Source organism: Lacerta agilis, chromosome 12 (genome assembly GCF_009819535.1).
Source record: "Lacerta agilis isolate rLacAgi1 chromosome 12, rLacAgi1.pri, whole genome shotgun sequence".
Taxonomy (NCBI): domain Eukaryota; kingdom Metazoa; phylum Chordata; class Lepidosauria; order Squamata; family Lacertidae; genus Lacerta; species Lacerta agilis.
Genome location: NC_046323.1, coordinates 54,753,645 through 54,775,705, shown reverse-complemented (window position 1 = coordinate 54,775,705; position 22,061 = coordinate 54,753,645). Strand labels below are relative to the sequence as shown.

General features: G+C 47.3%; 1 protein-coding gene across 1 annotated transcript; it reads right to left on the bottom strand.

The window, feature by feature from the left end:
* Positions 1 to 1,689: 1,689 nt before the first annotated feature.
* LOC117055460 (protein KRBA1-like) lies at positions 1,690 to 20,756 on the bottom strand. Its single transcript, XM_033164996.1, has 14 exons — positions 20,669 to 20,756; positions 20,321 to 20,485; positions 19,995 to 20,156; positions 18,322 to 18,495; positions 17,437 to 17,595; positions 17,037 to 17,201; positions 14,902 to 15,132; positions 12,506 to 12,793; positions 11,130 to 11,306; positions 8,157 to 8,321; positions 6,903 to 7,085; positions 5,208 to 5,513; positions 3,991 to 4,134; positions 1,690 to 2,957 (listed from the first exon to the last, which is right to left on the bottom strand). The coding sequence occupies exons 1-14, from the start codon at positions 20,754 to 20,756 to the stop codon at positions 1,984 to 1,986; spliced, it is 3,381 nt and encodes a 1,126-aa protein (XP_033020887.1). The 3' UTR covers positions 1,690 to 1,983.
* Positions 20,757 to 22,061: the final 1,305 nt, after the last annotated feature.

Below are 22,061 nucleotides of genomic sequence, written 5' to 3'. Positions count from 1 at the left end.
CCTTACGACAGTTTAAAGTTGTATCCTAGAACTTTAAACGTATTGTGTGAAAGTGGCCTGAGATGAAGCAGTAAGGTTTTTCTGAAGAACTCTTGTCATTTGTATGCATCAATATGACATAGGCCGATCATCTCTTGGGGTGATCTTTGCCTGGTGGAGCTGGAAATTCTGGGGTTCCATTCCCCCCCCTCAAACAGCACCATGGAGGTGATCCCTGGTTTGCAGGACTGCTTCAGGGGAACACAAGGGTGTCCAAAACGACTCTCCAATGATGCGCCCAAGACAGGAAATTGCCTGGCACAGTAGGCAGAGAGGGGGGGTCTGCGTCTGCTCCTATTAATTCACGGCAACTTGAGGCTGAAGACCGGCAGAAAACCACTTTAGTTCCACTTGAGGGAACCGGGTGCCTGGGGAGAAGATCCCGGGACTGCTGCCAACATGTTTTCCTTGGCAATCGTCCTGCACATTTAACAAACCTCAGACAGGATGCAGAGATTCAGTAAGCGAAGGGGGATTTCAGAACTCCAGGGCTGGGGATCAGGGAGCAAATCTGCCCCATGTGAGGGGTTTTTTATTGTCTTTTGGTTTTGCCTGCTGTAACAGGAAGCTGATTTTTGAGACGGAAGCATCAGACGAAAAGGTTGACGCCTCTACCGGAGCCAGCCCTCGTTCCATCTATCGGTGCCCATCAACTGCGCTGCTCGGAGGGGGCGCTGCTGAGGGCATGTCATGCCCCAGAGGTGCCCTCGTTTGGGTGGGATTCCTGCATTGCAGGGGGTTGGGCTAGATGACCCTTGGGGTCCCTTCTAACTCTAAAATTCTATGATGCTACTAGAAATCAGGCTTCTAGTGTTGCTGCTTCAGCCCCCTGGAATCGGTTCTCAGGAAAACGCCCAAGAAGGGAAGTTCTCTGTGTGGGTAACCTTTGGCCCTCCAGGTGTTGCTGAACTACAGCTCCCATTATCCCTACTTGCCGGGCCTGATGGGAGTTGTAGTTCAGCAACATCTGGAGGGCCAAAGGTTCCCCACACCTGACCCAAAACACCTATGAGCCTCATGACTTCCACGCCACCCCCTACATGGGTCCTTAAAACAGAATTTAAAAAGTACATATCAGTACATTCTCCACAATTTTCATTCAGAGAATCTCACAAAATGGTTACACAAACTGTTTGCATGTAAATTTTTAATGATGAAAATAAATAAAATATTTCAACAAACAAACAAACAAACACCTATGAGCCACCCAGAAGCTGCACACACCCTCCAAAAATAACCCTTCTAAGAGGCACAGATATTTTCCCAACTTCATTTCTTTATTATTCAAGTTCATTTCTTTAATATTCATATTTATAGCCCACCTTCTCCACAAAGGCTCTGGGCGGGCATGTTAACAACCACACCTAGAAGCAAAGTACCCATATAAAATATTGGTTCTTTAAAAAATATAAAAGCAACACGTTTTAAAAACACACGTTGACCCTGAATTGTCGCCAGCCGGCCGAGGCCTGCCCAGACCAAAAGGTCTTTAATATAAACACAAACAAAGGGCTTCACTGAGCCTTAAGAGGAAGAGAGCTCGGCCCCCACAGCAAGGGGGTGCCCCCCAAAACCCTCCTTGGTGTGTCTGGGCTGTCGTATATTGGATGGATGGTGCATTTAAGGGGGGGGGCAGTATTCTTAGCCTGAGAGACCACAACGGGGCACCCTCAAGACGGCAGACCTAAGCTTGAATGGCGTCCAAAAGATTTTGCCAAGCAGCTCCGGAGAAAGAAGCAGGAATGTGGGGAAGGACTCCGGAGGCAAAATGGCGCCCACAGCAGCCAAGTGGGCTGGCAGCCGAGCCTGACCAGCTGGAGGGGTGAAGGGCAAGATACATGGCCACCAATAGTTTGCCGCCTGAGGACAGGCCCTACCCAGAGCAAAGGGCAGGAGGAGCAAGCCAAGCATCACCACCCTCTGCCAAGAACCCTCTGTCCTGCATCAGGGGTTGTCGTCGTGCCGCTCGCAGCTCCCTGCGGAGTGGCACCCCCCACGATGCACCGGGCCGGGTGGCGTTTCCGTGCCCCAGTTCCCCATCCCCGGCCCTCTGGGATGCCGGCTTTCTCTCTCGCCCCTCAGGGCCCCCGAGCCAGCCAGAGGCTCCCGTAGGCCCGGCGCCCAGGCGTAGCAGCAGGAAGGGTGCCGGGAGCCGAAGCAGAGGTCCGCCGCCCACCGGGTCCTTCGGAACGTCCCAAAGGGGACCCTCCTGCGCTGCGAGAGCGAGGAGCAAAAGTCCGGCAAGATGGTGACCTGCGCGCCGGCGTAGCTGAGGGGCCGCCCGCGGGCCGCCTGCAAAATGGCCGCCCTGTCTCCCGAGCGCAGGAGCTGGAGCACCAGGGGTCGGGGCCTGCCGCTGGGGTCCCAGGACGCGCCCCCTTGCACCCGGCGGGCGCTCTCGATCTCCAGGGGCGGGGCTTCCGGGGGCAGGCCCAGCAGGGTGGGCAAAGTCTTCTGCAAGAAGGCGACCGCGTCGCTGCCTTCGCTCCCCTCCGGCAGGCCGAGGACGCGCAGGTTGTTGCGGCGGGAGCGGTTCTCCAGAGCGCGGAAGCGACCCTCCATGCGCCGCACGCACTCGCTCAGGCTGTGGTTCTCCATGCGCAGCGCCGCCAGCTCGAGGACCCAGCCCCGGGCGTCCTGCTCCAAGCGGTCCACGTGGCTCTGCAGGCGGGAGACGTCCCTGCAGACGGCGCTCATGTCCGCAGAAAGGCGGTCCAGCTTCTTCGACAGCGCCGGACCCATGCCGTCTTCAACCTCAGGGCGGCATTCCTGAGGTTTGCCGTTCCCCCAGGTGCAGAGGGCCGGATTCGGGTCTACACCGAGACCCCTTTCCTTGCGCAGATTTCCTGACTCGGCATCACCTTGCAGTTTGCAGCTGTAGGACGAGGTGCCTGCAGTTTGGTCCTCACCTCCCTGTGCTGCAATTGGAGGATTTAAAAAAAGCATGTAAGAAACGGCCCTCAGTTCCTTCTTCCTAGATCTTTTCCTCCGCTATGTTCTGGAGTGGTTGGGTGTAACCCCAATTGTGAAATATGCATCCAGAACTCGTCTTCTTCAGCCCAACTGAGAGTTCTGGAAATTCTGCTCAACATCTTGTGACATTTTAGATCAGGGATGCTTTTATATGTGGAATCTTCACAACGGTGTGCATTGTTGATATTTTCACTGTTTGGTCGCTTCGAGATGATTTGCAGCAGTTATTATTTATGAATTACTTCCTGTAAACCAGTGTTTCCCAAATATGGGTCTCTGGCTGTTTTGGGACTACAGTTCACATCATCCCTGACCACTGGTCCTGTTAGCTAGGGATGATGGGAGTTGTAGTCCAAAAACAGCTGGAGGGCAAAGTTTGGGAAACACTGGTTTATAGGAAGTACCGTATTTTCCCGCATATAAGACGACTGGGCGTATAAGACGACCCCCAACTTTTCCAGTTAAAATATAGAGTTTGAGATATACTAGACCGCAGATTCTCCACCCGGCGTATAAGACGAACCCCAACTTTTGAGAAGATTTTCCTGGATTAAAAAGTAGTCTTATACGCCGGAATATACTGTAATTCATAAATAAGAATACTGGCTGGGGGTGCTATTGTTTTGCTGGTTTCATTTCAATTATCTTTCAATGAAGGGTGGTATAAAAATCAATAATAATAATAATAATAATAATAATAATAATAATAATAATAATACAAAATAAACAGAAGTTGCTTGCTCGTCTCCTGACCTAACTATGTGTGCGCACTATGCATATATCCCAAACCCCCAGATTTTTTTATTTACGGTTCCCATCAACCTCCGCCAGCCCTCCTTGCTTTTCAGTCCCAGATGGGCAATATCCTACCAGCAGACACAACTGAGAAATGACCGACAGGACTGTGATATTTGCCGAGGCTACAAAGGCTGCAGCTTCTCAAGCTTCCCGATTCACGGCTGTCCTTTGGGGACTTACCTGCCCCCAGCGACCTTTTCACCCCACTCTTGGGGGAGCTGGAATTGTTCGGCCTCGGAGCACCGAACTTGAGCGCAGCGGATCTCCCGCTCGAGAGGCAGAAATGCCCGTTTCGCTTGGGGCAGCTGCCCCAGGGGGCGGCTCCTGAAAAGAACGACAAGAGAGAGAGTGGGAATGTGTAGAGATATATATGGAAAAACATGGGTATGGAAATTAAGTTTAACATAAACGTAAAAGGAAAGACTCACAAGGGCTTTGTTCAAAATTTGGAAAATTTCTTAATTAAAAAAAATAGAAAAAATAATTGGCAAAAAAACAAAAAAACTAATCCCTCTCAGCCTAACCTAACTAACCTACCTCTGTCTCAATGTATCTGAAGATGTGTGCATGCACACAAAAGCTTATACCCAGAACAAACTTATTTAGTCTCTAAGGTCCTACTGGACAATTTTTTATTTTTATTTCTTTATTTTGACTCCCTCGCAGGGTTGTTGTTGTGAGGATAAAATGGGGGGAGTGAAAGTGTGTGCGCCACCTTGGGCTTCCTTCCTTCTCTCATAACACTGGAACTCATGGGCATCCAGGGAAGATGAATGCTGGAAGATTCAGGACAGATTAGAGAAAGGACTTCTTCACGCAGCGCAGAGTTAAACTTTGGAACTCCCTGCCACAGGAGGCAGGGATGGCCACCAACCTGGATGGCTTCGAAAGAGGACTGGATAGCCCAGAGATGGAAAGATAAAGTCTCAACCAGAGAAGAATGGTTGACAAAGAGGATGGACCACAAAAAAATGGCAAAAATGACTGGAAAGATTAGAAACCAAGAAGATAGTAACTTTAATAAGGAATGGAGGGGGGGGAATATGTTACATTGGAGAACACTGTAAACAACTAAAAACTTCGGCAGGATTATAACAACACTTGTAATGTAACAAGAATTATGGTAAAAAAATGGGATTTTAAGAAAAAATGGAGAATATTATATGATGCAGTTGAAAATGATTGTCAATAGAACCCATGGGGGGGTAGGGGGGTGTCTAAGGATTCAAGGAATCCTATATGTATGATTAGGACTACTGTTTGAATATAAATGTAAATTATAAAACTGAATTATAAAATAAAATAAAAGAGGACTGGATAGATTTAAGGAGGAGAAAGCTATCGATGGCTGCCAGCTCCACAGTCAGAGACAGTAATGCTTTTGAATCCCATAATACTACACAGAAGGGGAGAGTGTGTTCTTGTGCTCAGGTCCTGAGCACATCCGGTTGGCCCCTGTGAGAATGGGACGCTGGGCCACTGGCCTGATCCTGCAGGCTCCTCAGAGGATTTTAAGACTCTGCAGCTGCTGCACCCCTCCTGCTTTGCCAGAGGCCGTGTGGACTCACCTTGGTGCCCCCCGGCAGCCTCGGGGGTCGGGCTCCTGTTCCCAGCCTCTCTCTGTGGACTACTCAAGGGCGGGGTGGCCGGGCCACTGCCCACCGACCGTTCCTTCAGGCGGCTCCTCTGACCTGTTTGAAGCTCTGCAGGGGGAGAATATTGGGCTCAGACTTTTTGCACCCCAAGATCCGTTTCGGCAGAGGGCTATCATTGAGGGGGGTCACCAACCTTTTTTGACCTATGGGCACGTGTGGGTTTTTAGAGTATGCCACCGGCACATAGTTATTTCTGTCCCTCCCTGCACCACACAGAGAGAGAGAGTCAGAGTCAGAGAGAGAAAGAAAAAGAAAGAAAGAGGGAGGGAAGGAAGGAAGGAAAACATAACACCAGTGCTTAAAGACCTACAATGGCTCCCAGTATGTTTCCGAGCACAATTCAAAGGGTTGGTGCTGACCTTGAAAGCCCTAAATGGCCTCGGTCCAGTATACCTGAAGAAGCATCTCCACCCCCATCGTTCAGCCCAGACACTGAGGTCCAGCTCCGAGGGCCTTCTGGCGGTTCCCTCCCTGCGAGATGTGAGGTTACAGGGAACCAGACAGAGGGCCTTCTCGGTGGTGGCTCCCTCCCATCAGATGTCAAGGAAACAAATAGCTATATGACTTCTAGAAGACATCTGAAGGCAGCCCTGTTTAGGAAAGTTTTTAATGTTTGATCTTCTATCGTGTTTTTAATGTTCTGTTGGGAGCTGCGGAAACCCAGCCAGATGGGTTGGGTATAAATAATAATAATCATCATCATCACCACACAAACTTTGCTTTTCCAAGGACTCTGGGTCAAAGTCAGATCCGATAGAATCTGTGCCTTGAAAACCACACAGAGAAAAAAACAGAATGTGGGAAAGAATGTCTCTCTTCCCCACTTCCTCCTTCGCCTCTATGTACTTTCCTCAACCCTTCACAAATAAAGGGGTGATGTAGCTGCTCAGGGACGCAGGTGGTGTTGTGGTCTAAACCACAGAGCCTAGGGCTTGCCAATCAGAAGGTCGGCGGTTTGAATCCCTGCGACGGGGTGTGTTCCTGTTACTCGGTCCCAGCTCCTGCCCACCTAGCAGTCTGAAAGCACATCAAGTGCAAGTAGATAAATAGGTACCGCTCCATCGGGAAGGTAAACGGCGTTTCCGTGCGCTGCTCTGGTATGCTAGAAGCAGCTTAGTCATGCTGGCCACATGACCCGGAAGCTGTACGCCGGCTCCCTTGGCCTATAGAGTGAGATGAGTGCCGCAACCCCAGAGTTGTCTGCGACTGGACCTAACGGTCAGGGGTCCCTTTACCTTTAGGTGCTCAGGGGCTTTCTGGACACCAGCGGGAGATGCCCAGGGTGCCATGACACCTACTGGTGCCCTGTTAGTAAGCTCTGATTTAAGTGTACGCCTGCCCTACCCAGAATGCACAGGACAGGTGACACCATCCGTCTCCACCACCACTGCCTGCCCTTGCCACTGCCTTGCCAGAGGTGCAACCCCAGAAGCTCACCTTCCTGGGCTGCCCTCCTGGCCTCCGCCTCCTCTTCCTTGGCACGTTTGCACCTCAGTTCTCCCCATGTGCTTCTGGCCGGGGAACTGCTGGACGATGGGCTACATGGACTGGGGCCCCGGGCAGAGATCTCCTTCAGGCACCTGAGCAGGCCCTGGAGAGGGCTGCTCTCACTCGCCCCTTCTGCACAGAGAAAGGCAAAAACCCATTACAAGGCAGATCTCAAAATTCAGTAGATCCGAGGGCCTTTGTTACTGAAGGCCGGCAGCTCCTGAGCGGCAAATTATTTCAGTGCATGCCACTTTCTTCCCTAGCATCCTTCTCCAGAATCCGGCTTTCCTATGTGGCCTGTAGACAGATCTTTTCCCCAGCTGTGATGACCACAAATCCTATGGCAGGAGCAGAGGTGGTTTTCAGGGCTGCTAGCTGGCATCACTCTGTGCTGCCCAGGTCTGGATGAAGACCTTAAGAGGCCCTAAGCACTCTAAAGATTTTGGTGCCCCCATATATATCAAATTCAAAATATAAGCCATAGTAAACCCTCAAATAAAATGTTGTTTTTTTTCGAGACAGTGGAAATTTGGAAGAAGGAATACAAAAATCAATGTCAGAGCTAAAAAGCTAATCTAAATAAAAACACAGACCCGAAAAGGAAAGAAAGAGATAGGAAGATGGAGAAAGGATACAGGGGAAAAGAAGAAAAGAAACAGGAAAAAGAGAACTTCTGATTTCTTCATCTGTCAGCTACCCTGTTTCTCCTAAAATAAGACATGGCCATAAAATAAGCCATAGCAGGATTTCTATGCATTTGCGAAATATAAGCCGTTCCCCAAAAATAAGCCATACCCCGAAAATAAGCCATAGTGGCGTGGTACCTCCCATTAAAACAGCCTGGAGAGGCGTGGCTATGCAGCGTACCGATGCGACACGGTTAAAATAAGACATCCCCTGAAAATAAGCCATACTGTGTTTTGTTGAGCGAAAAAATATATAAGACGGTGTCTTATTTTAGGAGAAACACGGTATATATAAAAATCCAACAACAAACCCACTCTCTATAGACCAGCATTATATTCAGTCCTCAAAACCAAATATCACAAGTTCCTTCTCTCTTTCACGCAAAAAGTCTGTATGTTTCCAATCTTGACCATGGCTTCTCTCCGATTAAACATGTCAACTTGGATGTGCCATTTTGGAAGCTTACAAAAGCTGCCCTGGCCTCCGGAGCCAGGATACTCCAGCAGAGACCCTCACCTTCCTCGGCCGAAGAGACGCCCGCCTGCACTTCCCTTTCCTCCGAGCTGCCCTGGGCCTTGCTGGGCCGCGGCTGGAAGCGACAAAGAGGGTTGGCAGGCCTTTCAGCCAGGAGATTTGCCAGGCCTCGGAGGCAGGAGCCGCTTGGTGCCCGTTTCCTCGCAGCTGCAGGAGCAAAAACAGGGGAAGAGGAGGGGAGTCACGTTTGAGCATCTTGGCGGCAGAATGTCCCTCTCTCCACCCTCTGCCGATCCGGAGACGAGGGAAGGGCCAGCGCAAGACATTTTGATGCCTAAGGCAAATCAGAAAATGGCACACACACACCCAGGAATTGCAATTTGTTAAAGGCGGCAAGAAGCACAGTGTTTGAGGCCTGCCAGTCCCAATTCTGCTGTCTCCTTCTCTGCCCTATGACAGCCTCTGCGGGGAAGCTGAAGACTGAGGTACCCAGCAGGCACACAACCCTGCAAGGGTGCATGAAGACTGCCCCTTCTTTCCTTGCCAGGTTTGCTGCCAGGCTAATGAGTGGGCCGGCCCTGAACGAGGGAGACAGCTGAGCTGCAGAACTGACCAAGGCTCTCTTGGGTACAGTGGTGCCTCGCAAGACGAAATTAATTTGTTCCGCGAGTGCTGCCGTATAGCGGAAATTTTGTCTTGCGAAGCACAGTCGGAGGAAGCGCGGCTTTATGGGGGGGGGAACCGCAAAACGTTTTCGTTTTGCGAGTCGCAGCCATAGGGAAATTCGTCTTGCGAGTCACCCTTTCGTTAGCGAATGCCTTTCGTCTGCCGAGTTTTTCGTCTAGCGAGGTACCACTGTATTGCACTATCTGGCCTGCTTTGGAATATGGAGTCTGTGTGGACACAGAGACTTGCGTGTTTCAACATTCCTATTATTACATTATCATTAAATGTATGACCTGCTTTTCACCAGCAGGGATAAAACCATTTATAGTTTGTTTGTTTGTTTTTGTGTTTGTGTGTAAAATTAAATTTTACAATTTAGAATACTCAGTTAAACATCCTAAAAATATCAAAGACTTCCCTTCCTCTCTTATGTTTTCTCTTTCCATGGTTCATTTTGCATATCATAAATTCCTGCATATTTTACATAAACCATTCAGTAATGCATTATTACATCCATCAAAACTTATTTACACTGTTGAATTTATCTTAATGCTGCCAGCATTTTCAAGTGTACACCATTTCCCCCCCTAAACATTTCCCAATCTTCTCTAAACATATGTGCTTCTTATTCTTTTATTCTACATGTTAAGTTCACGAGCTGCGCATATTCCATCAGCTTGAGTTGCCGTTCTTCTTTAGTTGGGACCTCGCTCGTTTTCCATTGGAATAAAACCATTTTAAATTAAGAACAGTTAAAACTGATGGTATACATATGTGGATAATATATATTATTATTTGACTTCACTGCTCCATTGTCTCCCGAGAGAGATGGATGCCAACTGCCAGGAAACCCCCCTCACTGCAGCAGGTAGCGTCCCCGGGTCATTTGCAGTACAGGGAACCACCCTCCCCTGTACGTAGTTGGTCGTCCTCCTCGAGCGGAGGAAGCGACCGCTCCTCCAGTGGGGAGGGGGAGATGGAAGCAGGAAGTCGGGGCAGGGGCTGTGACAGTGTTAGAGAGCCTCAGCACCAAGCAGGAAGCGGGGAACAGGGTCCTTTTCCCGCGCCCCGATTTCGCAGGGAGGAAGGATGTGGAAGGGGGAGGCGGGGGTTCAGGATCCCGCGCCTCTTATGTTGGACCAAGAACCGGAAACGGACATTCCCGGACTCTGCAGAGGGATGAGCTGGACGTCTTTACTGTTACTCCACTGTAAATATCTGCACAATAAAGAACTTAGTTTGTAGAAGTTCGGAGTTAGCCTGATTTCCTCTTGAGCAACCACTGAGAGTCCTTACACCAACCAACCAGATCTTACTAATAATAACAGTTATAGGGGAGCCATCTTCAAATATGTGAAGGGCTGTTGCATGGAGGAAGGAACAAGCTTGTTTTCTCCTGCTCCAAAGTGTGGGACCCAAATCAACAGATTCAAATAGCAAAAAAAGGAGATTCCAGCTAAAGATTCCAGCTAAACCCCAGGAAGAATCTTCTGGTGGCAAGAAGTGTTGGTCAGTGGAATGGTCTCCATTGTGAGGTGATGGACTCTCCTTCCTTGGAGGTTTGGATGGCCATCTGTCAGGCATACTTCAGCTGAGATTCCTGCAGCTCTATGATTTACTGCACTGTTCTGTTTTTATTGCTAACAGGCATTGTTTTCAGTCGTGATAAGTATTATTTCAGACTGTAAAAATTAAGAAAGGAATGGAAATGTGTTGAAGAATATATTGTACAAAATCATTCTACAGTATTAGGAAACTCTGGATAAGTATAGAATGAAGCCATTAAGTTGAGAAGTTATGTTTTCCACTCTTTTGTTTAATAGGTGAATGATTTATTAAATAAAGCACAGACAAGAACTTTAGTAGGAGACACAAAGAAGAACTTTAGGAAGTCATTTTATTTTAACTTTTTTTTTCTTTTCTTCCTCTGTCTTTTTTTGAGTTTTATTTTTACTTGATTGTGTAATTGTATTTTTATGTAATGATGTGGTTGTGTAATTGTCTTTTGTAATTGTGTAGACTGTGTTTGTATTATTATCTGTATTATCTTAAAGAAATTTCAATAAAACTAAAATAAAATTTCAATAAAATTAAAAATAAAAATAGGTGAATGACTATCATAATAAATAAAAATGAACACAATGTTAGATGTTTTTATTAAGTAATAAGTTGGAAGTCACACGGGCATTTGGGTATAAGGGGAGGTGGTTGCAGGGTCAGATGTGGGGAATTTGCAGAAATAATATATTCATGTTATGTACAATGATGAAGGTGTGTGGCAATTAATATGTAATGTGAATTAATTGAAGGGGGGGAGTATTATTTCAGACTGTGCTGCTGCTCTCTCACCTTCCGCCTGGGGATGCTGAACCCGACCTTCACGGAGGCCCTGATCCACGTTTCTCTCGGGCGTCCTACTGAAGGAGTCCTGGGCTGGCGTGCTGGGAGGCCTGGGTGGAGCGGCTGCTGCTGGATCTTTCGGACCAATCTGTGGTTCGTGGAAGAGGATGTCGTCTGCTGGAGGATCTGCAAAAGTCGCACATTCTCATCAAGCCCAGGAATGAGATCCTGCCTGTGTGTATGTGTTTTAACTGATTTTTTAAAATCATTTCATTCTTTTTGCAAACAGCTTTGAGGTTTTGTAACAGTAAAGTGGTATATAAATCTTGTGAAATGAAGAAAAAAAAAGAGCTTCAATGCACCATTAGAGTGTCGGACTAGGACCTGGGAGACCAGGGAAAAGCAGCCATCTTTGAGGTCTAGTTCTCTCCCTCCCACTTTCCCTGTCCCAGCCCCCCAAGAACTGAAGCTCAATCCAGATCAGACAGAGGCCCTGTTAGTGAGAGGTTCCCTAGACAAGATGGCTGGGAGGTCACCTGCTCTTGATGGGGTTCGCAGCTTGGAGGTCCTCCTGGATCCTTGGCTGTCACTCGAGGCTCAGGTGGCCTCAGTGGCCCGGAATGCCTTCCATCAGCTTCGGCTGGTGGCCCAGCTACGCCCCTATCTGGACAAGGATAGCCTAACTACTGTTGTCTTTGCTCTGGTATCCTCAAGGTTAGATTATGGCAATGCGTTATATGTAGACCTGCTTCTGAAGACAGTTCAGAAACTTCAGCTGGTGCAGAATTCAGCGGCCAGGTTACTCAGCGGAGCAAGACGGTTTGAGCATATTGCACCAATCCTGGTCCAAAAATGCACTGGCTACCGATTAGTTTCTGGGCCCAATTCAAAGTCCTGGTTTTGACCTATAAAGCCCTAAAGGGCTCAGGAGCGCAATACCTCAAGGACAGCCTCTTTCCATAGGAACTGACCCAAACCCTGAGATCATCTTCTGAGGCCCTTCTTCATGTGCCTCCTCCTCGAGAGGTCAGGAGGGTGGCAACACGAGAGCGGGGCCTTCTCTGCAGTGGCTCCCTGTCTGTGGAATGCTCTCCCCAGGGAAGTTTGGCTGGTGCCTTCATTATACACCTATAGGTGCCAGGAAAAAATGTTCCTCTTTAACCAGGCCTTTGGTTAATGACCTCCTGTTTCCTTTCAAATATGTTTGTGGGGTGGAGGTTACTGGTATGGTTTGGATGCATTTTGGGTTTATCTTGTATTTTTATGTTGAGAACCCCACTGAGATCTATAGAGGATGAACAGCATACTAATTAATTAATTAATGGCAAGGTCCCGGTCCCAGGTCAAACCCACCACCATAAAAGGCTACCCACAGCTTCACTTACTTGTGGGATGTGATGCAACCATCCCTTGCAGGGATCCCCTGGGTGCCACGTCGCCCGGACTCTTGGCATCGCCAGGTGGGATGTTGGAGGGAAGCGGCTGGCTCATGGCGATGTTGTCTAAGCATCTCTCCAGGCCACCGAGTGGGGAGGCCGATGGCGCTCGGCTGCCCATGGTGACAAGCTCTGGTTCTCGGGTGGAAGGAAGCCCCCTTTCCTCCTCTGGAGCGAGCAACGCGCTCTGCAGCCTGGACTCCATCCCCTTCTGCCGCAAAGTGTCCAATCCTGTATCTAAGAAGAACGAAAACAATTCTTTAAAAAGATAGTTGAAAAGACTCTTCTTAAAAACCTAAAAATTCCCTTAAAAGAATCAAGTCTTCAAAAAAGTTATATGATCTAAGAAAGTCTCTAAGAAGTCATCAGACCCTTATATATAATGAGAAGGAGGGGAGGGAATGGGTGATTGGCTAATGGGTATGGTAAGTCTGTTAGTGATCATTAATGACAGTTGGTCCCACAATAAAAAGAAAAAGCTCTACCTCTCTTTCAAATCAGAACTTGTGAAGAGTGTCTGGAGGTGGTTGGAAGATGGATGGCAGCTAACAGATTGAGGTTGAATCCTGACAAGATAGAAGTACTGTTTTGGGGGACAGGAGATGGGCAGGTGTGGAGGATTCCCTGGTCCTGAATGGGGTCACTGTGCCTCCGAAGGACCAGAGGCACAGCCTTGGAGTCATTTTGTTTGTTTTTTTTATAGAGATTTTATTATTTTTCAATAAAACAAAGAAAAAACATAGCATCAACATAAACATAAACACCATAAAAACATAATATGTAACACAATAGAAACAATAACAATATGAACAAACATAAAGAAAAAACATATACTAACCTTAACTAACACTTATCTTTGTACTTCTCTTATTACATTCTTCAGCCTTGGAGTCATTTTGGACTCACAGCTGTCCATGGAGGCTCAGGTAAAGTCTGTGTCCAGGGCAGCTGTCTACCAGCTCCATCTGGTACGCAGGATGAGACCCTACCTGCCCGCAGACTTTCTCACCAAAGTGGTGCATGCTCTGGTTATCTCTCGTTTGGATTACTGCAATGCGCTCTATGTGGGGCTACAGTCACTTATCAAACAGTCGACATAGAAACAAGATTCCGAGGAATCTCCTGGACGTCCCTCCTCTCCTTTGTGGATCCTATTATTAATCATTTGCTCCTGCATCTTTTATAATAATCTAAATCTTTCACCTCTCCATTGTGTCCAAAATTCACCCTTAAAACTACAAGTGATATTCTAATCCTACTAACAATTTTAACTGTTATTACAATAATCCTGCCAATGTTTTTATCTGTTTGCAATTTATCTGTAAATATTAAATAAACCACTTCCATTCTTTCATAAAAAGTTTGTTATCTTGATTTCTTATTCTTCCGGTTAAGTTTCGCCATTTCTGCATATTCCACAAGTTTTTGCATCCCTTCCTCCTTTACTCGGACATCTGCTTCTTTCCACTTTGGGGCAAATAGCATTCTTCCCACTGTAGTAGCATACATAAATACATTTCTATACCATTTAGGTAGTTCTGTCCCTATAATTCCCAAAAGAACAAAGGTTATTTTATTTTTTTTTATTTTTTATAAAGAATTTATTGGTTTTTTCCATAACAAAAAATACCATCAACCACCCACATTTATACAAAACAAAAACAAACATAACCACAATTCTTCTTCTTTTTTTCACACACAATGAAAAAAATTCTAGTTTCAAATCTTTACAGTTGACTTCCCCTGCCTTCTCTCCTTCGGTTCCAAATCCAGATTCTACTTTAATAACTTCGTCTCTCAAAAAAGATTTAAATTCAAATTTAAACAAACATCTTGATCCATAATAGTTGGTAACATAACTTTATACCTTAACATATTATTCTTATATCAAATCTAAACTATTCTTCTTTCCCTTAAACTGCTGCTAGTAACATAGAAATTTAAAATATCCCTTTTCTTATTAAAAAATAAAATAAAGCTTAAAGTCCCATCCCTCCGATTTCAGATTACCATAACAAACCATTTATATTCTGCACTTAACACATTTCACCCTATCCCCCCTCTGTCCAATGTCCTTCTCCATCTTACACCGGAACCACTCCTCAAATTGTCCTCTTTTCTTGAACCTCCACAGAACCAGACACAGTCTCCAACACCCCTTTCAATTCATTATATATCATTTCCCAGTAAGCTTTGACCTTACTACAAGACCACCACATATGTTAAGAAGAACCTTCTTTCTTTCTCGTCACATTTCCAACACTTATTTGATTTAGATTTATGAGTCCAAGCTGGTCCTCAGCCACTCTGCCCAGAATGGATCCATCCCCATCTCCATCACCCACCTTGAGCGCAGTCCCACCAGAGGCTGCTCCCGGGACTCTGGCGCTCGCTCTCGCTGCAGCTGGAGGCGGACGAGGAGACGCTGGGCGTGTTCAGGTAACTCGGCCTCTGAATGGGGATCTCCTTCAGGCAGCTCATCAGTCGGTCGAGGGGGGAAGCTTCCACCACGGCCTCCGCTGCCACGGAGCCAGAGGTGCTCGTGGGACGTGGCGGGATGCTGTTTGTGGCAACACCTGGAGGGAAGAAAAAGGCGTTTGGAGCAGAGGAAGCAGAGTCGGACCCTTGGCCTATCCAGCTCATTACTGTCTTTTTTTAATAAATAATTTTTATTCAATTTTCTGTTTTGCAATTTAATATACTGATTTAAACACCATTGAAATTATCAATGACTTCCCTTCTTCTCTTTCCATGGTTCATTTTTCATCTCATAAATCCCTGCATATTTTACCATTCAGCATTCCATTTTTAGTTCTATCAAAACTTGTTTGCACTGTCGAATTTATCTTAATGCTGCCAACGTTTTCAAGTGCACACAGTCCCCCCCCCATATATTCAATATACGTCTTCCAATCTTCTATAAACGTATGTTCTTCTTGTTCTCTTATTCTATACATTAAGTCTGCAAGCTGTGCATATTCCGTCAACTTGAGTTGCCATTCTTTAGTTGGGACCTTCCTCGTTTTCCATTTTGGGGCTAACAAAACATGGCCTGCAGTAGTGGCATACATAAATAACCGTTTTTGACACCTGGGAATTTCTGTCTGAATTACCCCCAACAAAAAGGACTCAGCTTTTTGGGGGGGGGCGGAGTACTTTTAAACATGTTTTTCTTTTCTGTTTCCAAAAATTTATTAGTTTTTTAGCAATACATAAACAAACATTACAAACAATAAAAAACATTACAACAAAATACAAAAACAATTAACAAAAACACTTATTTAACTATCTATCCTTCTTTTATAACATTGTGAATTGACTTCCTCACATCCTCTCCGTCTGCATTCCTTAAAAATCATCTTTAGTAATTTCTTTACCTTTTTATATTCTCATGTTAGTACGCCAATCATCTTCTCTTATCTAATAACCTTAACATTACTTCATCTATTTCTACACCTTATCTAAATTCTATATCTGCTGCCTATCTAGTCTTCCTGCATATTTTAAATACTAATCTTTTAAACATGTTTTTCAATTCATTGTGGATTATTTCCCAATACTCTTTTACCCTTTTACAGGTCCACCAGCTCAGTACTGATTGGCAACCATCAGTCTTTCTCAACCTTGGGTCCCCGGCTGTTTTGGGACTACAATTCCCATCATCCCTGGCCCTGCTAGCTAGGGATGATGGGAGTTGCAGTCCAACAACAGCCGGGGACCCAAGGTTGAGTAAGACTACTTCAGCTGGCAGCAATGGCTCTCCAGCGCACTGTCTCGCCAGGGTGGCACATGCTCTGGACTACTGCCATGCGCTCTACGTGGGGCTACCTTGGAAGGTGACCCGGAAATTGCAACTAATCCAGAATGCGGCAGCCAGACGGGTGACTGGGAGCGGCACCAAGACCACATAACACCAGTCCTGAAAGACCTACATTAGTTCCTGTGACGGAAAAGTTTGATTTTGCTGTAAGGATAACATATATGCCTGCGTTCTGAGAGTCTGTCTCTGTCTCTGCCTGCAGTGGTTAGAGAAAGAAGGATTAGAAATGGCAGTTAGCTGAGAGAGTGTACAAACTGTTAACTCTCTGCATCTGTATATAGTAATCTACGTGTTTATTACTGCTTGCAACAATAAACACTAGTTGTAGCTTTCAAGCCTCCTGACAGCTGTAACAAACTACTCCTTTAGGTTTGTATTGTTTAGGAGTGGCCCGCCTTTCTTTTTTTAATTTTTAAATATCTTTATTAAACTTCATTTAAACATTTAAGTGTTACAAAACAAAACAAGAGGAAAAAACCAGAACAAACTGTTATAAAACCCCAGAAAGTGGGAAAAGGAAGTCAAGTTTTGAAATGTTAAAATGATTGTAAAATGATTGAAATGTACAAAACTGAAAACCATAAATAAATAAATAAAAATTTAACGTCATATGTTCCCCCTGATGTTCTCCTGCAGATTCCTCCCTGCTCCTTTTGTTACCTCTGTCCCACCGCCTCTGCAAAGACGCCTCCGTCCTCCTCAGCTTCTGGGCAGAGAAGTCGCTTCCCGTAGGAACGGCGTTTGGGCAAGAAACCCCACCAAGAGGGATCTCTTTCAAGCACTTCTCCAGGCCTTGAAGGGGTGGGATCCCTGAGGGAAGAGCTCCTGTTTGGGAAAGGCGAGCAGCGGGTGAAAACCAGGTAAAATCCTGTTATATCCACAAATCCCGCACACAAAATCATAGAAGGGGGTTCCCCAGGGGTCATCTAGTCCAACCCGCTGCAACGCAGGAATCACGTCGGGGAAAAAGGCCCGGCAAGCTGCATCTGGAATAAATGGTGCAAAATCATTTAGGGGCGGGCATGGGTGGGGATGACTGAGGAGCTCAGCCTCGTCTTACCTGCCTCCTTCGCGGGACTTTCTCCCGCACCCAATTTCCCTTGTCCGTCGGTTGAGCTGGTGGCCACAGAGCGGAAGAAGTGGCCGCTCGGGGTGCCAGGGAGCTCCTTCGAGTTGCCCTCCAGCACCATTTGCAAGGGGGTGCCGTTTCGGCTGAGACCTACGGCGACAGGGGAAGGAAAGAGGTATTCTTCTGGGTTCGCTCTCTAGCTCCCAACAACCCGCTCTCTCAACTGCGCTCGAGTTGCAAAAGGAGAGCAGACAGTAACCATCTATTTTTGGGATTGCAGATCAAGTCCAAGCGGGCTACAGATGCAAAACAGAACCGTTTTTTCATCAGGGGCATGGGGGGGGCACATTTAGAAAAACAAGGGGGGGAATCTTGATTCTTTTGGTTTTATGACTTCTTATTTTTATTCTGTGTGGCTTATTTAACATACGCCGCTTAGAAAGCGTAATAATTTGTCGTATTGTGAATCTCTCAGTGCATAATCGGTGCATAGTTGATCTGTGGAACTCCCTCCCACTGGAGGCAGGGATTGGCCACCAACTTCGATGGCTTTAAAGGGGGATTGGACAAAATTCACGGAGGAGGAGAGGGCTATGGAGGGCTCCTAGACACAATGGTTACTGCTCAACCTCCAGGGAGAGCAATGCTTCTGAATACCAGCTGCTGGAAACCAAAGGAAGGGGAGAGTTGCTCTTTTGCTCGGATCCCACTCGCGGGTTTCCCACCCACTGGCATCTGGTCATACACCTGTGAGTATGCCCAGCCCTTTTAAAGCTATCCAGGTCGGTGGCCATCTCTGCCTCCTGTGGCAGGGAGTTCCACAGTTTAACTCTGCGCTGCACAAAGAAGGAACTTTCTGTTCTTTTACCGCCTCACCTTCCTCCTTCCGGGTCCACCTCCCTGGTTCCGGGGTCCACCGGTGCAGCCTGTCCGGGGAGCTGCTGATGGAGGAGCTGACGGCTGGGGACCACGGCTGGCTGGGGGGGTTCTGGGGCAGCTCCCTCAGGCACCGCTCCAGGCCTTGCAAAGGGGTACTGTTCCGGCTGGGTCCTACCGAGAAAGGGCATGCAAAGCTGTGAGCTGGCTACACAACTGTACCGTGCTGCTATTGATTTGTTATCTGGGTACCAACTTTCATTACAAGAAGAAATACCAAAACGGTCAAGGAATCATGGAATCACGGAGTTGGAAGGGACTCATAGAGTCATCTAGACCAACCCCATGCAAGGCAGAGACAGTATCTTAAGGACAACAGCAAAATGACACTCAAACCGATTACAGAAACACAGCTACCTGGAATAAAAAATTACAGTAAAACAACAGGTTTGAAACATGCATAATTAAAATATATAATATATAAGTACATTAAAACAGCGTAACAATTAACACAGTAATCGTAAAATTATTACTACTAAAAGAAATACTTCCCTATGCAGGGCTACCTCCTTCAGATGTCTTATAATAGTCATATACCGTACTTTTCGCTCCATAAGACACACCTGAACATAAGACACACCTAGTTTTTAGAGGAGGAAAGGGGGAAAGCCCTGCTTTTTTGAGGATCAGATGAAAGTGGTGCAGCTTTTTTTGCAAAGGGAAAAGCGATGCTTAAGGACCAGCTGAAAGTGGTGCAGCTTTTTTTTGCAAAGAAGAAAAGCCCCATTTTTATGGGGTCCAACTCACAGTTCTGCAGCTTCTAGTCCTACAGCCATTTCTATAGTTTCCAGGCAGATAATCTAATCAGCCAGTGACATGTCGCTGGGGAAACAAACAGCCTCCCTCTGCATTCAACAATGGAGGCCTGGGCAAGGGGACGGGGCTGGAAAGGGAGCCTTATCTCTCTCCCTGATCACTTGCAGCTTCCTTTCAACACCCCCTTCTCTCTTCATAAAAAAAAGAGCACAATCTGCTTTCGGCCCCTAGGCAATTCGGCTCCAGGGACCATGCATTCGCTCCATAAGACGCACAGACATTTCCCCTTACTTTTTAGGAGGAAAAAAGTGTGTCTTATGGAGCGAAAAATACGGTAGTTGTTTACCCTGGGGGTGGTCGGGATTGCCTAGGAGGCGCTAGGAGGTATTGAGGCCCTGAGATGTACATGACTATCGGACTTTTAAAAGCTGGCATTGCTGGATCAAGTGCACTTAATTTTGCTGAATTAAAGAAACTAAACAGTTTTCATTGGATTCCGAATAAAAGTGCAATTAATTGCTCCCGTTTCTATGTATTATTGTCGCCCTTAGTGGGGGTCGTGCAAGCCACTGTTCTGAACAATGCTTTTGTGTAGGGCAGCGAAGGAGTTGCTGGAGATGAGCTGATGGAACCAAGGAGAAAGCCCCGCCCCCCCAAAAAAAAGTTTGGGAACCACTGAAATAGAACAACGATCAAAGAAAGAGAGTCGACATGAGGGGAATGCTTGAGTCTTCAGAAACCGACGGAATGCCAGAACTGATGGGGCTCCCAATGTTTCAGCAGCAAAGGTATTCTTCGACATTTCAGGCTGGAGATTTCCATCCGCCCCCCCCCCAACCTTGATGCTCCCCACTCACCTTCCTCCCTCCTCATCCACCTCCCTGCCTCTGGGGTCCACCTGTGGAGCCTGTCTGGGGAGCCGCTGACGGCTGGCGAAGAGGGCTGGCTGGGCGAGCTCAGGGGGAGCTCCTTCAGACACCTTTCGAGCCCCTGCAGAGGGGTGCCGTTCCGACTGAGCCCTGCGGAAACGAGGGGAAGCAAAGCTGGGTCAGGACAGAGTTCAAATATTCTGCCCAAGGGAAACGATGGCGCTGTTGGTGCTTGGTTGGCGGGTGGATCTGGGCCGCGACCACAACTGCCCAGCCTCACCGGCTCCCGGCAACATCCCCCAGCTGAGTCTCACCTTCCTCCTTCCTCGCCCACTTCCCGTTCGCGGGGGTCCTCCGGGGGAGCCTGTCTGGGGAGCTGAGGGTGGAGGAGCTGACGGTCGGCGAACAGGGCTGGCTGTGGGTGCCAGTGGGGACCTCCTTCAGACACCTCTCCAGGTCTTGCAAGGGGGTGCCGAGTCCTGGGGGTGGGGAAGGAGGGAGAGAACAGTAAGCCGGCTCTTAAACCACAAGGCCTGAAGCTCAATAAGAACATCAAAAGTGTCTGCTGGACCAGGCCAGTGGCCTGTTTACTCTGGCACCCTGTTCTTACAGTGGTCAACCAGTTGCTCCACCCTTTCTTTTTGCCCCCCGTTTTCTGAAACTTCCCAACTCTTCCATATCCCTTTTGAGAGGAGGCGCCCAGAACGGCACCCAGGCTTCCAAATGTGATCGCACCATAGACTGAGACATCGGCAGCTCTGTTTTCAATCCCTTTCCAAATGACCCACAGCGTGGAATCTGCCGGTTAGGAGAGGCTCACGAAACGCAAGGAGGGAATGGTGAACTGGCGGAGCAAACTGCCCCCTGACCTTCTCGTGAAGCCTTGGATTTCCGCCATTCTGTGTCTGGACCCCGGTGGCTGCTGGCGCACACGGCGGACAGGCGAGGCTGTTTGGTGGGCAATTCACCAAGGAAGGTTTCTGGCCCTCGAGGGAGAAAACTCTCTGGAAGAGGGTCTGTCGGAAGAAACGAAATCAGGAGGCCATCAGACGGCCATCACTGCCCCTCACCGAATGAGTGGGGGTGCCTTTCCCCAACCTGGCGGCCTCTAGAAGTTCTGGACTACAAATCCCATCAGCCACAGCACCGTATTAGTAAATATATTATTGGTTTATAAAGACCTTAATAACTTGGGACCAGTTTGCCTACAAGATCCCTTTACCCCATAGACACCCACTCAGCAGCTTCCATTGGAGGAACTGGCGCTCACATTTGCCAATACTCGATGGTTTGTAGCGTGACCTCTGGAACTCTCTGCCTATTGATATCTAGGCAGCTGCCTTCACGGTACTCTTTTCGGCACCTGGTGGAAACTTTTTTTAAAAAAAAATATTTTGTGGGAATACGTTTTAAGGTGCTCCAGCACCTGTTCGCTTTAAGGTAACCTTCCGCGCATCGCACGGAAGGCAAGGAGATCCGGCAGAGGTTGCTGTCTGGATCCCTCCGCGCTTGGGGCAAAGCGCGCCAAGACAAGCTTCATTAACGGTCAGTTAAGAGTTTCCCGCCCAGAAACTCACCTAGATACAACGTTGTGATTGGTTATTGACAATGTTATGACGATGTTCAACTTCCTAATAAATAGCCCCTGCTCTCTGTAGCGGTGTGGAGTGCGCGCGAGACAAGCCAAGAGAGAACATCCGTGCGAGACAAGCGAGAGAGAGAGAGCGCAACTTCACCTCTGACTGCAGTCTCTTAGTCTTTATTTCTTTTATTTCAAAAAGTTTATTTGGCCTTCTTAGTCAGTGTTTTTCAACCTTTTTTGGGCAAAGGCACACTTGTTTCATGAAAAAAATCACGAGGCACACCACCATTAGAAAATGTTTAAAAATTTAACTCTGTGCCTATATTGACTATATACAAAGTAATTTTTCAATTTTTCCCGCGGCACACCAGGTAACATCTCGCGGCACACTAGTGTGCCACGGAACAGTGGTTGAAAAACACTGTTCTTAGTTTTGGCCACCTCTTCTATTCTTTCCTTTTTGGAACCTCAAG

Bases quoted from the DNA above. Each gene is read 5' to 3' on its own strand.
- LOC117055460 (XM_033164996.1), bottom strand. From the start codon at position 20,756: ATGTCTCAGTCTATGGTGCGATCACATTTGGAAGCCTGGGTGCCGTTC. The intron at 12,794-14,901 runs GTGGGTGATGGA...CGTTCTTCTTAG, and splicing joins CTGGTGGGACTGCGCTCAAG to ATACAGGATTGGACACTTTG. The intron at 5,514-6,902 runs GTGAGCTTCTGG...CTCCCCCTGCAG, and splicing joins CAGGAGGGCAGCCCAGGAAG to AGCTTCAAACAGGTCAGAGG.